The sequence below is a fragment of the Aspergillus uvarum genome (assembly GCF_003184745.1).
Source record: "Aspergillus uvarum CBS 121591 unplaced genomic scaffold BO82scaffold_7, whole genome shotgun sequence".
NCBI lineage: Eukaryota > Fungi > Ascomycota > Eurotiomycetes > Eurotiales > Aspergillaceae > Aspergillus > Aspergillus uvarum.
In genome coordinates this window covers 79,420-96,505 of record NW_020291304.1, presented here as the reverse complement: position 1 = coordinate 96,505, position 17,086 = coordinate 79,420, and the positions used below count along the sequence as shown (strand labels likewise).

The 17,086-nt window shown below is 51.1% G+C and overlaps 6 protein-coding genes and 1 non-coding gene across 7 annotated transcripts; 2 read left to right on the top strand and 5 right to left on the bottom strand.

The window, feature by feature from the left end:
* Positions 1 to 209: 209 nt before the first annotated feature.
* On the bottom strand, positions 210 to 1,967 carry BO82DRAFT_380848 (NAD(P)/FAD-dependent oxidoreductase). The gene is made up of 3 exons (XM_025637794.1): positions 1,282 to 1,967; positions 620 to 1,214; positions 210 to 548 (listed from the first exon to the last, which is right to left on the bottom strand). The coding sequence occupies exons 1-3, from the start codon at positions 1,897 to 1,899 to the stop codon at positions 331 to 333; spliced, it is 1,431 nt and encodes a 476-aa protein (XP_025495439.1). The 5' UTR covers positions 1,900 to 1,967; the 3' UTR covers positions 210 to 330.
* Positions 1,968 to 3,885: 1,918 nt separating this feature from the next.
* On the bottom strand, positions 3,886 to 5,738 carry BO82DRAFT_351109 (uncharacterized protein). The gene is made up of 2 exons (XM_025634331.1): positions 4,456 to 5,738; positions 3,886 to 4,393 (listed from the first exon to the last, which is right to left on the bottom strand). The coding sequence occupies exons 1-2, from the start codon at positions 5,681 to 5,683 to the stop codon at positions 4,146 to 4,148; spliced, it is 1,476 nt and encodes a 491-aa protein (XP_025495438.1). The 5' UTR covers positions 5,684 to 5,738; the 3' UTR covers positions 3,886 to 4,145.
* A 1,084-nt stretch (positions 5,739 to 6,822) lies between these two features.
* BO82DRAFT_t63 lies at positions 6,823 to 6,912 on the bottom strand. The gene has a single exon. It is a non-coding gene; the product is annotated as a tRNA-Val (tRNA).
* Positions 6,913 to 8,024: 1,112 nt separating this feature from the next.
* BO82DRAFT_429277 (uncharacterized protein) lies at positions 8,025 to 9,286 on the top strand (the record flags this gene model as incomplete). The annotated part of the gene is made up of 3 exons (XM_025640515.1): positions 8,025 to 8,070; positions 8,239 to 8,798; positions 8,849 to 9,286. The coding sequence occupies 3 exons, from the start codon at positions 8,025 to 8,027 to the stop codon at positions 9,047 to 9,049; spliced, it is 807 nt and encodes a 268-aa protein (XP_025495437.1). The 3' UTR covers positions 9,050 to 9,286.
* A 541-nt stretch (positions 9,287 to 9,827) lies between these two features.
* Positions 9,828 to 10,829, bottom strand: BO82DRAFT_423935 (uncharacterized protein; the record flags this gene model as incomplete). Its single annotated transcript, XM_025640273.1, has 1 exon — positions 9,828 to 10,829. The coding sequence occupies one exon, from the start codon at positions 10,827 to 10,829 to the stop codon at positions 9,828 to 9,830; it is 1,002 nt and encodes a 333-aa protein (XP_025495436.1).
* A 2,491-nt stretch (positions 10,830 to 13,320) lies between these two features.
* BO82DRAFT_398669 (uncharacterized protein) lies at positions 13,321 to 13,860 on the bottom strand (the record flags this gene model as incomplete). Its single annotated transcript, XM_025639044.1, has 1 exon — positions 13,321 to 13,860. The coding sequence occupies one exon, from the start codon at positions 13,858 to 13,860 to the stop codon at positions 13,321 to 13,323; it is 540 nt and encodes a 179-aa protein (XP_025495435.1).
* A 2,100-nt stretch (positions 13,861 to 15,960) lies between these two features.
* On the top strand, positions 15,961 to 17,073 carry BO82DRAFT_327647 (NADP-dependent oxidoreductase). Its single transcript, XM_025632976.1, has one exon. It carries the CDS (start codon positions 16,016 to 16,018, stop codon positions 17,027 to 17,029), a length of 1,014 nt encoding a protein of 337 aa, XP_025495434.1. The 5' UTR covers positions 15,961 to 16,015; the 3' UTR covers positions 17,030 to 17,073.
* Positions 17,074 to 17,086: the final 13 nt, after the last annotated feature.

Genomic DNA, 17,086 nt, shown 5'->3' with positions numbered 1-17,086 from the left:
AATCTCACCAGGGGCGGCATCCCCCAGCGTTTGGCTTAAGCGTGGCCAAAAGCTGGTAGATTAGTCGTATGGTGGGCGGCCACGTTTGAATTCACCCATTATTATTATTGTTGTTGTTAATACCTTTCTTTTCATTTTTTTTTTTTTTTTTTTTTTTTTTTTTCATATCTTTTTTTTTATTCGGTTTGCTCTATCTAGTTTGCTCCAACGCCCGTGCTGCCCTACTTTATAAGTCTTTCGGTTAAAGGGTCTGAACCCCAAAACTTCACCCGCTAAGCCTCTAATACTAACGTGGCCTTTGAAAGCTTCTGGGCGCCGACTGTCTCGCATTCATTGACCCTTACGCATCCGCTCTCTTGTTGTCTCCATACACTTTGGGACACCTGTCTCGCTAAACCCAACTCCATGTCCTATCATTTTCGCGACCCCCTTTGCAGCTAGAAACGCAAGCGCCATTCCTCCTCCATTATAGCCCGCAAGTACGTATTGACCCGACGTCCCTGGGACCTTGCCGATATGGGGCATGCCGTCTTTGGTTATGCCTTGGACTGGGAAATACCTATTAGCATCAAGAAGTTCTGTTATAGGGGATCGAGTGAGATATTGTAGAGCAACTCACTCCCCGTCCAAACCTTCTCCGTAACAGCACCACTCTCCTCCCAACCCCGGAAATGCCTCTGCATGAGCCCATCAAAGTAATGCCTCGCCGGCTCAACGAGAGTCGAGTCATCAAAGACATCATACCACAGCTCGCGGTGGTCGCGGTACGCCTCCTTTCCTCCCCCAACGACTATGCCACCGTCCGGCCGTGGATTCAAGTAATCGACGCGATCAGACGCGTGCCGGATGTTATACGTGTTAGAGAGGTACGGCGCATAGTGGTCTGGTGGAACAGCGATGTGCGATGCGGTGGCTTTTGCGGGGATGATGACATTGTGGTATTGGGGAAGGAGGCCAGCCGTGTAGCCGTTTGTTGCGAGGATAACGGTTGAAGTTTTGATGTCGCCTCGCGGGGTTTTTATCACGTATTCTTCTTCTCGATCACCGGATTTCTCAGTGACCTGTGTCTCGATAGCTGTCACAGGTGTGTTTGTTTGTAGATTTGCGTGTCCTGTACGCAAGACTCGTTCTAGCAGCTGGGTCACAAATTTGTAGGGCCATAGTGAGAGGACGGGTGTGCTGAGGGCTACCTCTGCGCCATGAAGTGAGGTTATCTGTGCCCACACCATTAGCAATCAAGACCCTTGCAGATCTTGACAATCCCGAATCGACCGTACATACCCTCTCCACCACCGCCTTATCCCCATTTCCTGTGATACACCCCACATCCTCCATTAGCGAAAACCCGTCCTCCCTCAACTTCTCGTATTCCTCTCTCACGGCGTTCGCATCATCCTCATCGAGACACACATCCAAACTCCTCCGTAGCTCCGCCTCAGCTGCAATCGCCTCTTTCTCGATAACATTCTTGACGGCATAAATATTCTCCTTTATAAACCGCACAATTTCCCCCGCAACGGCAAAGCCATGCACCTGGATGAGTTCGTTGATGGTTGACGGGAGTTTCTTGATGTGGCCGCCGTTCCGGCCTGTTGCGCCTGAGCACACTGTGCGGGCCTCGAGAAGGAGGATTGAAGGTGGTGGCGTTTCCGCTCTTCTTTGGCCTTGGTGCGAGGGGGGTGCGGTGTCGTTGAGATTGCGATTGCGATTGCGAGTGGCTAGTTTGTAGGTCTCGATGAGGTGGTATGCCGTGGACACACCGGCAATCCCAGTGCCGACTATAACGATATCGGCGTGGGAAGGAAGCTCGGGGGTTGAGCGGTGGTTGTCCAGCCAGTGTGGTTCGCTGAGCCAGTATGAGACGGTGGGGTTTAGGACAGGGGTGATTTTTTGTGGCATCTTTGAGTTGGCAGGGGCGTTCTGGTTGATCCCTTTGACATATGCTGATGTTGTTCACATAAATGTTGTTCAGACGCACGCGGTTTATATATTAAACACGTGGAGGGGAAAGGATGTGGTGATGAGAAAAGACGAATACAAGGAAGCTTGCCAGTAGCCGCGATGTTGCAAGGCTTGACGGCTAAATTGCGAATCATCCATGAAACATGGATTAAGAAGACTGATTGGTCTGTCTCAAAAGTCCTCGCACGTCATATCTCCCGCAATCTTGGTCGAAGCACCGATAAGGAGGGGGAGCAGCCAACCACTGTTCGCAATCGAAAGTGAAGGATGTAGTACCTAGCTAGGTAACTACATTATCTCCTTCTGAGTAACTGGACCCTCTGCAAATATAATGGTTCCTGTTGGATACCAGGACCCATTCCAGGTACTGTTCTTGGGCTACCCCCAGTCCACGTGCCCAGCCAGTCTGCCGATAATCAGTTTATCCTCGTCACGGACCCAATCGCTTCGGCGAGGATGCTTACGAGGAGCAACCAACCTTTATGGTAGGTATCTAAGGCCCAACATGTTCCAGAAAAGAACACATTAATAAGGCTAGGCGAGAAAATTCTTTTGGTTGATTTGTAGCTCTCAGAGTGGTAGTGATAGCTAGGCAGTGTGCGTGGAAGATACCAAAACGTCAACAGTCCCGAAGTAAAAACTGAAAGTACTTGACCTCGTAGAATAGGGTTCTGGCTGGGGTCCCCAGTTCCTTTCTAGTTCCTATAAAGCATCTCAAAATGCAGTCGATGACTCTTCTGTAGGCGCAAATTTTCCCACAAGGGAAGCCCTTCGCCGTCTCAACGCGTGGTTTTGTTAATAGAACGAAGCAGGCTTGTAAGAGCCTCGGATCCCTCCGCGTTTGCCGCCCGCAGCGCTGACGCCTGGCCATCGCGGTTGTTCATGGCGTGTTCAAGTGCCGCCGAGGCCAGTATTGCCCATGAACGTATCAGGAGCCATCTTCTAAATAACAACATTGAGCGGTCGCTTGCCGTTCGCGGTATCGCTCTCGGTGACCTGCTTGTCCCTCTTTACCAGCCAGTCGACAAACCGCGGGTAATCCTCGTGGGCGCGGTAATAGCAGCCAGCTGATAGAAGAGCAGTAGCCGTATGCGAAGCCACCCAAACTGGAATATCATCTCGGTTACTAACAGCAGCATGCAGTCGAACTCCGCTACATCCTCAATATACATAGTCGCCTTTAGTTTATGGCTGTAAATAAGGCATTTCTCTTGAGCAACAATTACCAATGCCTATAGACTATTATACAGAGTCCAAGATTTGTCAGGTTAGACCCCTTACTTCCAGAATTTTGATAATAGTATCTTTACACAGGCCTGCCAAATCATAGCCTTCTTAACCAGATACTACCACTTTCAAAAGATCTCTAACAAGCTCTTATATCGGATTCTTGGTATCTTACCTCCCTTTCTATTCCGTCGCCGATTACATCGCCAGAAAAGAACTTCAAAGCAGTTTATTTTTTCAGAGTCGGAAAGGAAAGCCAGCAGAAATAATGAGGCAGATTATAGTATTCTATTCTAAAGGCCCTAAAACACCGTACATAGGGTGTTTCAACCTGTAGGGCGCCAGCTGCTACCCGATTAGCTGACAGCCCTGGCAGCAACTAGAGTGGCTTAACCTGAGTGTTATACCTTAATCGTAATCTAATTATAATTTAGCAGTTCGTTTAAAATATAGAAGATTTTTAACTGTATATCCAAGATTGAGAAAATGGAAGGGGGCTTCAACAAAGCGTTCTTGATGACTGAAATAAATGGGAAATAAGTAATTGCGAAAATTCCCTATCCAATTGTCGTGCCACCGAAGTATTGTACTGCCTCTGAGGTAGCAACGTTGGAATACGGTAATCTACGTTAATCTCTATCGCAGGAAGATTGGTGAGCAGAAAGCCATCTACAAAATGGCAGCTTTCAAACTTACCTCACACTGATGGAAGGCTCGATGGGGGTAATATCCAGGCTGTCAAGACGAACTGGCCGACATGGCGATGCGGCGGTTGAAGCGGGTCGATCAACAAGGCCTCCGAAGCTCTGCCACGCATGTTTCTGCACCGCCTGGTAATCAAAAGTGAACTGTGGCACATATTCGGAGATCCCTACAGCGGGTGTGACGGATACTGTACATATATACATAATTGGCGCAGAGCCACACCTAGCTCTATCCCTTCTCAACCCTTACCATCAAAGCTCATCATGCCTGGCCCTTGCACTGTCCTGCCTCAGAAGTAGATTTTCCTTCCGCTTCCACGCCAATCTCGCAGCACCGTCTGCCACCATAGTGATTTCCTTCAACGAACCAAGAATAGGGACTCCATCCCCGACAGCCTCCCGAACAGCGCGACGCACAAGCTCGCCGTCAAAGTGGTCCGTCAATACGATCGCGTAGTCCACCTTCTCGGCGTTCGTTGCGCCTGTCTTCTTGCGTGATCCTGAGGGTAAATTTGTTAGGTTGGTGATGCTATGGATTCTGGGGTGCATCATGAGTACATACCTTTAGTAGCTTGCAAGTAAGCATGAATGCTACCTGCCAGCGACTCCGCATACTCGTCCTCAACCGCCGTGACTTGACTACGTGTGAGGACCAGATCTGGGAAGTTCCCATGTGGCCACCAGGAGTCCAGATTGATCGGAAGTTCGTCGAGCATTTCCCCGTCATCATAACCGCCTTCATTTCCGTTACCACTGGCCTGATTCCATAGTAGCGACTCCAAACCCAGCAGCAGCTCGACTGCCGGATCATACCCCATCAACGTCAACCTCGTTTTTTGTATCGCGTGTGTCAAAAATCCCAGGTCGCCTCCCTGTTTAATCAGAGTCCTAAAGTGTGCATCACCGCTAACAAGCTCATCCACAAGCCGGCGTTGAATCCGCTCGCTCGCCCACGGAGTCAACGGAAGATATGGATACCCTGAATGGCGGCGGCGGCGGGCTTGCGGCCTGTCGTACAACTGGGCGCCACAATGGAATTGTCCCTGGTGGATAACCAGCACACTAGCATCCTCTTCAACCACCGGATTCAGGTAGTGTGTGCAGAAGGAGCGCGGTGGAACTGCCCCCTCCAGAATTACGATTCCCGCCTGCTGCCCAGCTTGCACAACGGCGTGTTTCAGCGTGTCGTTGAAGAAGTCCGGCACGCCGACCACGGCCCAGGTCACGTTGACGCCATGAGTTTCGAAAGCCGTCGTCTTGAGCTCGGCCAAGACCTCAGTAAATGTTTCGGTAATGTCAGATATAGACCGCTTCTTCTTCAAGAGGCCGCACGAGATGAGGGTGGACTTGATCCATCGCTTGATAGGGGTGGGGATAGTCCTGGAGACATCATCATAAATCGAACGAATCGAACCTCGGGTCCAAACGACATATGAAGTGCTGCTAACGGCGAATCTTCTATCGATGACCTCGAACAGTTGCCAAACGGCGCTGCTCAGGAGCGCCAACGGCGTCGAACCCCGGGAGTTCGGCCCTGGCCCCGCTAGCCCTGATTGCCGAAAGTGATTCATGGATAATTCCAGAATATGTCTCTGATAATCCTGGTGATTAATTGCGCCTAGCAGCGTGAAATTGTCTGCGGAGTTGGCGTAGGAGGCTATGACAAACTGGTGGCCAAGATCGATACCGATGGGGTCGTTGGGAGGCGCATTTTCGCACGTCTCCTGCGCCACAGCCGCAAAGGAGACGGGCCAAAGCAGCAGAGCGAGAAAGGCTCTGGAGACGATCATATTGCAACTGTAGTCAGTCTCTTTTGTTCTTTTGTTTCATATATTTTTCCTTTTGGTTTTCTTCTTCTTTTTCTTTCTTCACAATTTTGCGGCCGGTGGGTGGTTAGCTCTATTTATTGGGAGGTCGCTAGGCAGAATCGGAGCTAAAGCGCATCGTGCCTGAACCGAGAGGATAAGTGGAGACCAATAGATAAGGGGCTACGATCTCGGGACGTCTCCCGAGAGGATTCTGGTCGGCTTGACCCGCTCACATCGATTGTCACCCAGATGGTCCTTCCTATATCGAGATCAAAACCATGTATATATGTATGTGCTCCAAGAAAACAAGCTCACTGAATGGCCTAATTGGAAGGGCAGCTTCGATAAGGGAAGCCCTCCAAAGAGGTGATTGGTAGGCGTACTGCCGGCAGAATAGTCGTAGGTAGCCTGTCATCGGGCCGTGACCGCCCATGACCGCCCGACAAGGTCGCCGCAAAATTCCATCCTCCTGTAGTGAGACTACAACACACCCAGTTAATAGCATTCGCCACTCGACTCTGACCATTTTTCCTTTATCAGAATAGCCATCTGAGTTCTTGCATTCTCGCGCTCTCAGCCTCAGAAGCATGATAGCAATGAAACTTGTCGGCGCCCCGCTGCTGGCCCGGCCCCTCGCTCGCCTACCATCTCGCCGGACCTCAACATCCCTGGTTGCATGATGCGATGCTCTCGTGTACAATAATTTTCAATTGTTATTACCACTTAACAATGCTCAGGATGGATGTCAGGATGGCAGTACTGTTCGCACCCGAGCTAAGCGTAAACTATGTGTGAGTTAGATGCCAGTCTCCTTGTTCTAAAAAAGGGCAGGCGGTCCCATGCTTTTCTCCCCACGATCCCTTTGTTTTGAACATGATATGAGGGAACTTTCAGAAAGAGTTGTTGCGCGTTTTTAGACCATACATCACCTTGTCGACTCACTCTGCAGGAGCGGGGGTCTAGCGAAATTTGGGGTTGGTGGGGGTTCGTTCCTCGACTCTGTGGTAGGTCTGGGTGAGCAAGGCCCAGATGGTTTTGAGCAACGGCCCGTCTCTTAGGGCATGGATTGCGGCAGAAGGACGTGCATATGTGGGGCAAAAAATATGAGCAGAAAAAGAATATGCTCAACCTCGGGATCGAACCGAGGACCTTCTGTGTTTTTATTGCGGAACAATGTAAGACAGACGCCTTAACCACTGGGCCAGTCGAGCTTATTTTATGGTCATTGTCGCCGTGTTAATATTATGATTAGCCTTAGCTTCATTTTCCATGTCCGTAGCCTGACCCTCACACACATCAATGGCTTCTATTCTCTTTGCTCATCTGTGACTGAATAGTCAAGTCAATAAATTTCACATCCTTCTACAGACTGAGGCAAAACTGCTTCTGTTCTCCCACCACCATCCAGTCCATCTTCCTGGTCATGGAACGGCTCTCGGTAGATATTATCCTGAACACAGATCGGTTCCCGTCAGTTATGATCGAGCGACCGCGACTTCAGTTGCGGTACCAAGTCTAAAAAGAAAAGTCAAAAAATAGAACAAAAGTCTCGGACATTTATTACGGCCAAGACGCAAGTCTTAGCCAGGTAGTTCTTGCAAATGTACACTTGTTCCATGGAAAGCTCGTATTCGCACATGATACTAGCTAGCATGAGCCAATAGCATTGTTCAACACATGCATCAACAGAAACCTGTATTGTCCACCAAGAGTAGGTTTGATGATGTTATTTTACATAGATCTAAGGCTCACCTCACGACCGTTCCTCCTACCAGTTTGTCCCAGAAGTCAGATTGCTGAGAACAATACCTGGTGACATGATAGAATGAAGGCGACCCCGAGTCTAAGCATAGTTTCAGAGAACCCAACCGAATATGTTGTCTTAAAAGGAACGTCAGCTCGTAACCCCAAATCAGAAACAAGGCTGACACCGATAGTTCGATAGGTGATTGCAGTGAGAACAATGCGGCTGACAACCCCAGACGTAGGGATACATCCCTTCTTCCGGCACAGTACGGTCATCGGAGGTGTTGCGTTGGTAGCGTCTCAGTAGCATTTCATACAGTTGTATATTATCATCCCTGTCAATTTTTATGGGTTTGCCTCGCCATTCCTGATACTCTGCTATCATTTTCCATGCAGTTTGCAGCGCTGCATACCATGGATGAGCATCTTTTTACCCAATTTCCGCTCCCATGACATAAGATACCTCTACGTCTCGAACCGCATATTAAACGCTACCAGCGCGACTACTATTGCCAAGAAGTAGAGTCGTCAAGTCAAGTTATTATTCCTGAAGAGACATCTAGAAAAGACAGTAAGCATGCTAACATTCACAACCGTTGCCCCTGTGGCTGTGATCCTGATCAGTAAGTCTCCATCAGATTTTTTAGAGCGGAGCCTCTCATTCACGTCATCGAGTTCGTGGTGTATACGACCGCAAGGATGACCCACGATGTCATCTGACATCCACTGAGAAAGATACCCAGCCCCCTCCACTGCGTCACTTCCATACCATGGTTCCTCACCTGGGTCAGTGGATCGAGCCACCGCGCCCACCTCCAGCTCCACGAGCAGTACGGCCCTGTGGTCCGAACTGCGCCTAACGAAGCCTCTTTTATCAGCCCAACAACAGATATATGCCACGGAGGCCATCAAGCGCGACACTCAACGCTTCGTGCGGTTCCTCGAAGGCAAACAAGACATCGCCAACTATGACCATGAGTCCGACCACCGACGGTTCCGCAAAGCAATATACCAGGCAGTCACTGGCCCCGCATTCTTGACTCATCAGGCGGTCATTCGCCGGAACACGTCAGTCTTTCGTAAACGACTCGACGCTGTCGTGGTGCAAGGAAATGGTGAAGGTCGGGTAGATATGACCAAGCTATACAGCTGGTTCATGCTCGACCTGGCAGGGAATTTGATCTGGAGGGAGCTCTTCGGCTGCTTGCAAAACATGGAAAGCCATCCGCGGCTCGCAGCAATGGGATTCATGACCTTCGGGACCTACTTTCGCCTGGTTGGCGTATCACCTCTGCTGCAGAAGCTGACCCGGTCGGTGATCCCCAAGCGCATTCGCGACTATCCCCGCAGGGTCATACAGGCGAGGTGTGAGAGCGAAGCCGCAATGGCAAATATGCAGAGGAGAGCGTCTTCTCCATCATGCGCCAGCGCAAGACCCTCTCCCCGACGGAGATGGACGCTAATCTGATGGTGCTGGGAGTCGCCAGTAGTGTGACTGTTCATTCTGCTGTTCTGACCGCCACGGCCTTCCTGGCGGTGCACAAACAGTGCGAATATCGCGCTCCCTCGGGAGACAAAGTAGAGGACTACAACTTTGTATGAGGCCATCGGACTATTTCAAACCACGAAGAACGATACATTGCCTCTCAAATCAGTCGAGCTGCGACCCACATGCGCAATGAAGTCGCCGGGCTCGATCGCGTATTTCATTCCCGCATCCCATAGCCTAAGACTACTTATCCTGACCTTCATACTGACTGTAGCAGTCTCACCTGCCCGGAGAAAGACCTTCTGGAAGCCCTTAAGCTGCTTATTGGGCGTGACGTCTGAAGAGATCGGATCCACCACGTAAAGCTGCACGACCTCTTTCCCATCCCTATCGCTGGTATCATTCACATCTATAGTGATAGTAACATTGTCTATCCCCTGAGCAACGACCAGGGTCACTTGAACTTTACTATAAGCTAAAAGAAAGAGGTTCAGCTTTTTTCTTCCTAGTTCATCTGTTAAAAGTTCGCAAGGTAGTATCACAAATCTTTGTTCCAGATTTTCCCTGCCTAGTTTTCCTAGTGAATGATTCTAGGTAATGTCTCCAACTTCTTCAGCCACCACCTGGCTCGCCACTCCTCGTTCTTGGACAAATCTTGCCTACGAGAAGTACAGTCATGGCCCGATGGTTCAATGGCCTTCCAAAGAAAAGCATTGAAGGTATCACACGAGACCAATTCTTGGAATAATAACACGACTTGATTCGTGTTAATTGTCTACCATCACAAGTTTCTCTTTTTCTACTTGCTCCCATTCCCGCCCAGCGAAGTATAATACAACATATGGAATAGCCTCTGTGTTGTAGTGCATAAGAGCTCTTTCCCCAAACCCTTCATTTCAGCCGAATCTCAAGCAGCTGAGCCCCAACAGCCGTCTCCACACCATCTACATCCACATTGACAGCGCTAGCACCGCCCGTCGTGACAAAGATGGTATTTATCTCATCCTTCCCGCGCCCAAAGAACACCCCCGTGGGCTCCGCGACCTCCGTGGAGTCCTCGGCGCCCGCAATAATCTCACTCCCCATGGCCACTCCCTCTTTTGTGAAGATCACCTGCTGGATGGTATTTTTCGTCGCGGTCGCCAGGTAAGCAAACCGATACTCGCTACCGTAGGTGGCATTGAGCGCAAACCCCGCAGGCGCGATGGCGAAGTCATCGAACTGGCTGCCCTGGTAGATCAACTGGCCGGTTCCGGCCGTGACATTTGAGAACAGCTCCGCGCGGTAGAGGGCGCCACCAGCCGTCCAGTACACAAAGTCCTCGGCGACTTTGATGCCGTTGATGGACGACATCAGCGACTCCTGGGCGATGGCCTCCCAGCTGACGCCGGTCGTTGTATCGATGGCGAAGATGGCGTCCTGGTAGCTGGCAGTCGCGAAGAGGATGGTCTCGTTAAAGGCGGCCAGGCCGTTGAAGCCCGTGGGTGCGGTGGGGCGGCACAGCAGCGAGATCTGAGGGTTGTTGCTGTTCTGGGTGAAGTCGACCTTCCACACGTGCGTGGCGTTCTTGGGCGGGTCGCTGATGTTGTCGGAGGTCGTGTTGGCGCCGGCCACGTAGAAGATGTCGTGGGCGCCCTCAGCAATCCCTGACAGACCCAGGACGGAGTCGAAAGTGTGGATCACCTTCTTCTGAGGAGGATTCGTCTGGGGATTGACTGCCAGAAGGCTCGCGGGAGGGCCAATCTCCGTGGCTAGGACGATGCCGTTGGAGCGGGTCGCCAGGTTCTCGAGCCAGGTGTCATTGGAGGCGAATTGGAAGACGGTGCGCACTGGAAGCTGGGCCGCACTGGCGGTCGCTGCCAGGGATGAAGCTAGGGCGATAGATGGACGCATGATGCTGGCAGAGAGGAAGAAATTGTATAAGGCAAATGGTCCTGCGGCCATTGGCGACTTTTATAAAGCTCGCTGGATGAAAGGAAAAGAAAGGGGAAAGAGCAACTTGGAATGCGATGCGATGCCTAATACGGAGTAGATTGATTAGATTCGATCATTCATGACTATGACGCGGCCCCGGCCGCCCGGTTTACGCAGGGTTAGACGGGAGCCAGGCGCTAAGGCCAAAAGCGGACGGATTTGGCGCGCTGCGGTGTGGTAAACCCAACCCCCCTTTTACCCCACTGGGAAGATGAGTCGGAGATAGGGCCCTGCATGGTAAAATGGTTCGGTGCGGGTGGTATACTCGGATTTAATTGCCGCAAACTGGATACCCTTGCGCAACATCGGCCTTTCTTGGAGTTTCGTCAGCACTTTATGCTTGGAAAATAAGAAGATACTGAAGGACAGAGGTGAGGGTTGCACACGCGTCTTGTTTTCTGTGCCGCGCTTGACGCGCACCATGAGCCGAGGTACTGTTTCACACCCAACAACAAGAACAATCAATCTATGTGGCCTGGAACTTAGGGACTTTAAGTTCTCGAGTCTAGACGGCATTTTCGCCTCCTGAGCTTTGTGGCTCCAGCTCTTTAAACAGTCAATAAACCCACTCCTGATGTTTCAGTCGTCTGTTATTTAGGACCAGTCTTCGAAACATACTAGGGCGGCTGTGAGTATTTGGACACGATGGTTTTGATAAGTGGACCCTGTGAAATGTCCTAGCAGCGGTTATCCATTCTTTCTTACTGGGGTTTTTAACATCACAAATCAGCGAGACTCTAACTTCTTTCTCAACCATATTCGTTGCAAGCCAAAGCCGGAGCCCTGCCCAGATCAATCCGAGCAGAGGCCTGGAAACATCACTCCGTCAGGTCTGTGTCTCTCATTCTGAGAGAAGTAGGCTCCTGTGCAGTCAATATCGATGAGGTACTCGGCTCGGTCATAGGCTTCACTGAGGCAAATGACGCGCCATAAATTCACAGACACGAGTGCAAAGTGTCTGAGGAGGGGAAGGGTAGCGGTATAGTTTCATATACAAAGGATCTCACAGCAATGTGACCAGGCAGCGCAGAGAGGATGCAAAGCTCACAGCCTGACAGGCAGATTACTTCCTTGACGACTTGTATGTCTGGCACCTCTTCACGACACTCTCCAATATCTACAAGATGAGACATCCCACAAGCTCTACAACCAGAGGCAGTCGAGGCCTTAAGCTTTATATATCTTGCAATCGAGCCAGTGGCGGACCGCCGTGTCTCGATTAACCTATCGTTGGCCACCATCTGTCTCGAGAGATGTTCACCAAACAGGCGGTGGAACGAGACGCTGCATCGAGGAGCTCGGAGATAGAGACCCTGTGTAGTCCGCCATTGTGCTTCTGACTGTATAAAGGGAACAATGAGTAAAACTCGGTGCGCGGTACTAGCAGGTTTAGACATTGAGACGAAGTCTCTGGGCAAGCAAGACTGTGTTTATACAGAAGAGATGGATGCGTAGTTCGCGTTGATTCATTGGCTCTTCATAGTATTCTGGCTCTTCCCACTGCCCGCCAGTGCTCTGTGGTGTAGAAATGTCTATGTATGAGGGTTCTGGATTTCACACACCGCCTGCGCTTGAAGGGAAGCTTTAGCCACGACCCAACCTCATTCACCGCATGCTTGAACAACCGCACCACGCGCAACGCAAAGGCGCGCCGTTTGGTCGTGACATGATCTTCACAATCTATGGAAATGGTGGAAAGGGCAGGATTTTTAATGTTCACAAAATTCGTGCTCTCGGCAGTGTCAGCGTGCAGGACCTTCTGTATCGTTCGATAGTTCTTCTATGAATCGATTCCGACGTAGACATACTAGCAGGAGAATATGTGAGATAGAAGTCCCTCTCAATAATGCGCAAGATGGAATACTTCAGATTTCTGCTCTCATCCACACAAGAAAATGGGGGACTTCTGCTCATCACGATGATCTTGATGTTCTTGCACTTGTGATCCCGCAACTTCTCAACCATGTTCATTATTGGCGCGGTAGCATTGCTCGCTGAATTGATCTTAAAATTCCACGTGTCGAGCTTCATCAGTCGTCAAAGGACAGAGTAGAAAAGGATGGCAATCAAGTAGACAGCTGCAAGGCGAGTGAGTAGATCCATGCAGCACATGTTGTTAGTTTTTGATGGGGGCTAGAAGCTACTGTGGGCGTAGCTTCACTTGATGCTTTGTATTCTGGGGGCGCGTTTGCTCTTCGCCCAACGCACACGTCAATGCAAACAGTGGTGCCGGAAAGAGGTCTATTAAGTGCCAAAACATAGCCGATCACCCTTCGGATGACGTACACATTCACTCGCTAGAGTATGAAATTCTTTACTGGGGCAACTTGTATAGACACAATATTTTCAATTTAATTTACTGCCTTTATTGTTCTTTGCCTGCTACGACGAAGCACGACTTCAAATATCCTCAGTAACAATAACTACCAGGGATGTCACTATCACAAGTGTCACTATCGCCAATGTCACTATCGCAAATGTCACTATCGGACAAATCAGACATATCCTCTTCTGCCAAGCGCATGAGGTACTCGGTTTTGCCTTCGATCGCCAGACAGACCCACCTAAAACCAATCATATTCCAACTGCCTTTTTCGTCATACTCGTTATACAAATCGTCCTCCGACGCTATCTGCTCCAGCCAGTTTCGGATCGGGGTCGACTCAATTTGAGACAAACGCGGACGAGCCCCCAAGCCTACTTTCTCCTCTTCCTCCTCGTCATCTTCACAGGTTATAGTTAGAAGACTCAGGTACAGGAGGAGCTGCTGAAGCCACCAATCGTGTACTACGGAGAACCGATCGCAGATAACCACCCGTGCTAGGTTTTCAACTTGGTGGTGAGGTGCAAGCATGTAGACGGGGTATTGGTTAGGTGACTGTCGACCCCGATATTTCAAGCTGCCGAGCATCATTTCGGGGAGGTCGGAGTCGTCCGTGGTCACGTACATCTTGGCGTCTCGGTTCCTATCACGTCGCCCCTCTTCGACATACCAACGTCCCCGGATCGTGATGGTAAGAAGCGGGCCCGGCAGGGGGATCCATGTAGTGGTCGGCAATGAGCAGTTCCTTCGGGTACGAAAGGACCCCGCGGCTTTGGTTGGGATCCGCCCGATGTCGGGGTAGAGATGGTCCTTGATATTGATACGCCGGTGAGAGGTATTCGCTGAGGAGGAGCTTATCCTCCTTCGGCGCTCTCGGCACTTCCAGCACGGTGCATTCCCTCCTCTCTTCTTCTTGTTGTCTATCCGCCGGACACTAGGGGAAGTCGGCCTCACGAAGCACCTTTGCAGCCCTGGCAAGGTCGGCTTGTGGGATGGCCCAGGCGGAATGATGCGCCGCGATCGGCACACCGACGATACTCATCGCCGTCTCCCCGCCGAGCACACAGCGGATTCCAGCCCGGTGGAGAAGGAAAGATATCCTCCGCTCTAGTTTGGCGCTGTCAGGCGCTGTTGCTGGAAATTCTCCTCCGGGGGCGGAACGATTTCTAAATCCTCAGATTTGGGTTTCGTTCCTGCGGAGATTTGACGTCGCGGGTTTACCTGCAGCCATTCTGGTAGTTCGTCCCATCCTGGTAGCTCGGTATCCCCTTCAATCACTAAGCAGCAGTCCTACCATTCGCTTTCAGAGTCAGAATCGTCGGAGTGAGACATGGTGAAAAGCCAAGAGTTTTGACGGATTACAAACCTATCGCGCGCGATCTCACTGAAGCGCTGTAAGATGTCAAGGATGTGGCAGAACAACAAGTGGTAGTGTTCGCGTGCTCATGTATGCGGTAATCTTATTCCATTTATGTACAAGATCTCGTGTGCTTCCTCACCTGATTAGCCCTTCTTCCTTCGTCAATCTTGCTTGATTCAGGATCCAAGCTCATTCATTATCAGCTTAGTACTTCAGACTTGGATACATTTCCGTCTTGTTGCAACTTGTGAACCTTGTGTTGGCAAGTACTTTATCGCGGCTTCTATTGCCCTAGGTCTTGTTGTCAGCAAAGCCGCCTAAAGTAAACAATAGTTACGCCTTTTGTGTATTGTCTCGCAGCCTTTGTCTGACTTGATAAACCTACATTGTGTTTAATGAGTCCTTTGGAAGTTTTTGTAGCGGTTATGATTCTTTCTTTCGCCAAAGAACATTTTACCATCTCCTGTCTACCTCTGTAGCCGCAGGCTGAGTGGTAGCAACTCTCAGCCGGGTCTCACCTTCTTTTCTTTCGTTTCTTCGTTCTCTGGTTTCCATCGATCTGAATTACAATGTTGCCTGACTCCAGGCACTTCGCGTGTCAGATCTTAGCCTTGTCCTCAACGTATAGTAGTAGCCTAACTTGTAAGACAGAAGTAAGGTATACATCCTCATACACCTTGACAGAGATACAAAGAACAAAACTTATGTATGCCGTATGTGAAAAATCGGGATCGCTTGCTTAGATCATATTTCATGACGTTCTATCGCATACTGGTTGGAGCGTGAGCATGCCGACGACGAGCAACAGAATAAGGAGCTTGCGCGCAAACTTGGATTCGCGGGAAGTGCAGCTCGGAAAGCTCCTATCGATGAGCCTAACTGGAATATAGCTAGAGGCAAATGGGCTGTAAGGAGAGTTTACGGTCCAGTCAGAAGTCAAGCCGGGGTCCAACTAGTGACGTATTCAGAGTTCTAAAACGGAACCATACACCCCGCTTGCATGCTCACTCTCGTATTACCCATACCTTGACATGTACTGTGGAGCCGACCGTCCGTGGCTCCTTTCCATTCTTTGTGCTGCACAATTAGTCTTTCGCCCCAATCTGCTCACATATCTGACACGAGAAGCTCTGTGCCTCTCAAAAGATTCCGTGCCTATGATTTGCGACCCCATTACGAGCGCAGGCGTTAGAAGGCGTCATGGCTGTCAGACGGATAGGCTATTCGGGAAGCCGGCGAACCGTTCCATCGTTGCCAAGACATGAGACATAGGCAACTATGCAGTGGTACGACGATGCTATAAAGCTACCTGCTCTCCACACTCATCCAAACTGTCCTCTAAGAGAATAACACTATCATCGACCATACAGACCCTCCTGGGACATATCTCCTGCAGTTTTGAGCCACTTATCTACCATTAAAATGTCCACCCCAACCACGATGCGGACGATTGTCCAGCCCGACGCAAACGCCAAAACCCTAACCCTAGCCACCGCCCCCCTCCCGACCATCGACCCTTCCAAGGGCGAGCACCTCATCCAAGTCAAAGCCTGCGCACCATGCGCCGGAGAGCTCCTCTGGCCCAAGAACTTCCCCCCGCCCAATCCCCGGGAACTAATCCCCTGCCCGGACGTCGCCGGGACCGTCGTGGCCGGACCCAAGGACTCGCCCTTCCAGCCGGGCGAGGAGATCTACGCGCGAACCAACTACCTGCGCCCGGGAAATGCCCGTGATTTCACCATCTGCGTCACCGGCGAGATGGCGCGCGTGCCCAAGGGCCTGAGCGCTGTGGCGGCCGCGGCGATTCCCGTGTCGGCGGAGACGGCGTGGCAGATTTTGTTCATCCATGCGGGGGTTGCCGGCGCTGGGGAGGTGGATCTTGCTGCTGCGGAGCAAGCGTGGAAGGGGAAGCGGGTGCTGGTGACGGCTGCGTCGGGCGGGGTGGGGATCTGGGTCACGCAGCTGGCGACGCTGCTGGGGGCGGAGGTGGTGGGGACGTGTGGTGCGGCGAATGCGGAGCTGGTGCGCTCGTTTGGCGCCGCGGAGGTGTTGGATTATCGGCAGGTGAGCCTGCGGGCGTGGGCGGAGGAGCAGCCCGGGCGGAAAGTGGATGTGGTGGTCGATTGCATCGGGCGGCAGTCGTTGGCAGATGCGTGGTGGACGGTCAAGGAGGGAGGGGTCGTGCTGAGTATCTTTCAGCCGCCGGAGCAGGTCAAGCCTGAAGGTTGGGAAGTATCAGGGGTGCAGAGCGTGTTTTTCGTTATGGAGCCGGTGAGGAGACATCTTGAGGAGATCACGAAGCTCGTGGAGCTTGGAAAGTGTCGCGGGATGGTGGACAGTGTTTGGCCGTTGGAGCAGTATCAGGAGGCGTTCAAGAGGCTGGATGAGGGGCATGCGAGGGGCAAGATTGTTTTTGATCTGTCGCTCAATGAGTGAGAGGCAATGAGATGACTCCACTGCTGTAGCTGTTTCTTCGAGTCTGTCAGCTTTACA

Excerpts from the sequence above, each read along its gene's own strand:
- BO82DRAFT_380848 (XM_025637794.1), bottom strand. The coding sequence starts at position 1,899 with ATGCCACAAAAAATCACCCCTGTCCTAAACCCCACCGTCTCATACTGG. Across the intron at positions 1,215-1,281 it reads ATAAGGCGGTGGTGGAGAGG|ATAACCTCACTTCATGGCGC; the intron begins GTATGTACGGTC and ends GTGTGGGCACAG. Across the intron at positions 549-619 it reads GGAGAAGGTTTGGACGGGGA|TCCAAGGCATAACCAAAGAC; the intron begins GTGAGTTGCTCT and ends GGTATTTCCCAG.
- BO82DRAFT_327647 (XM_025632976.1), top strand. The coding sequence starts at position 16,016 with ATGTCCACCCCAACCACGATGCGGACGATTGTCCAGCCCGACGCAAAC.
- BO82DRAFT_351109 (XM_025634331.1), bottom strand. The coding sequence starts at position 5,683 with ATGATCGTCTCCAGAGCCTTTCTCGCTCTGCTGCTTTGGCCCGTCTCC. Across the intron at positions 4,394-4,455 it reads TTACTTGCAAGCTACTAAAG|GATCACGCAAGAAGACAGGC; the intron begins GTATGTACTCAT and ends ATTTACCCTCAG.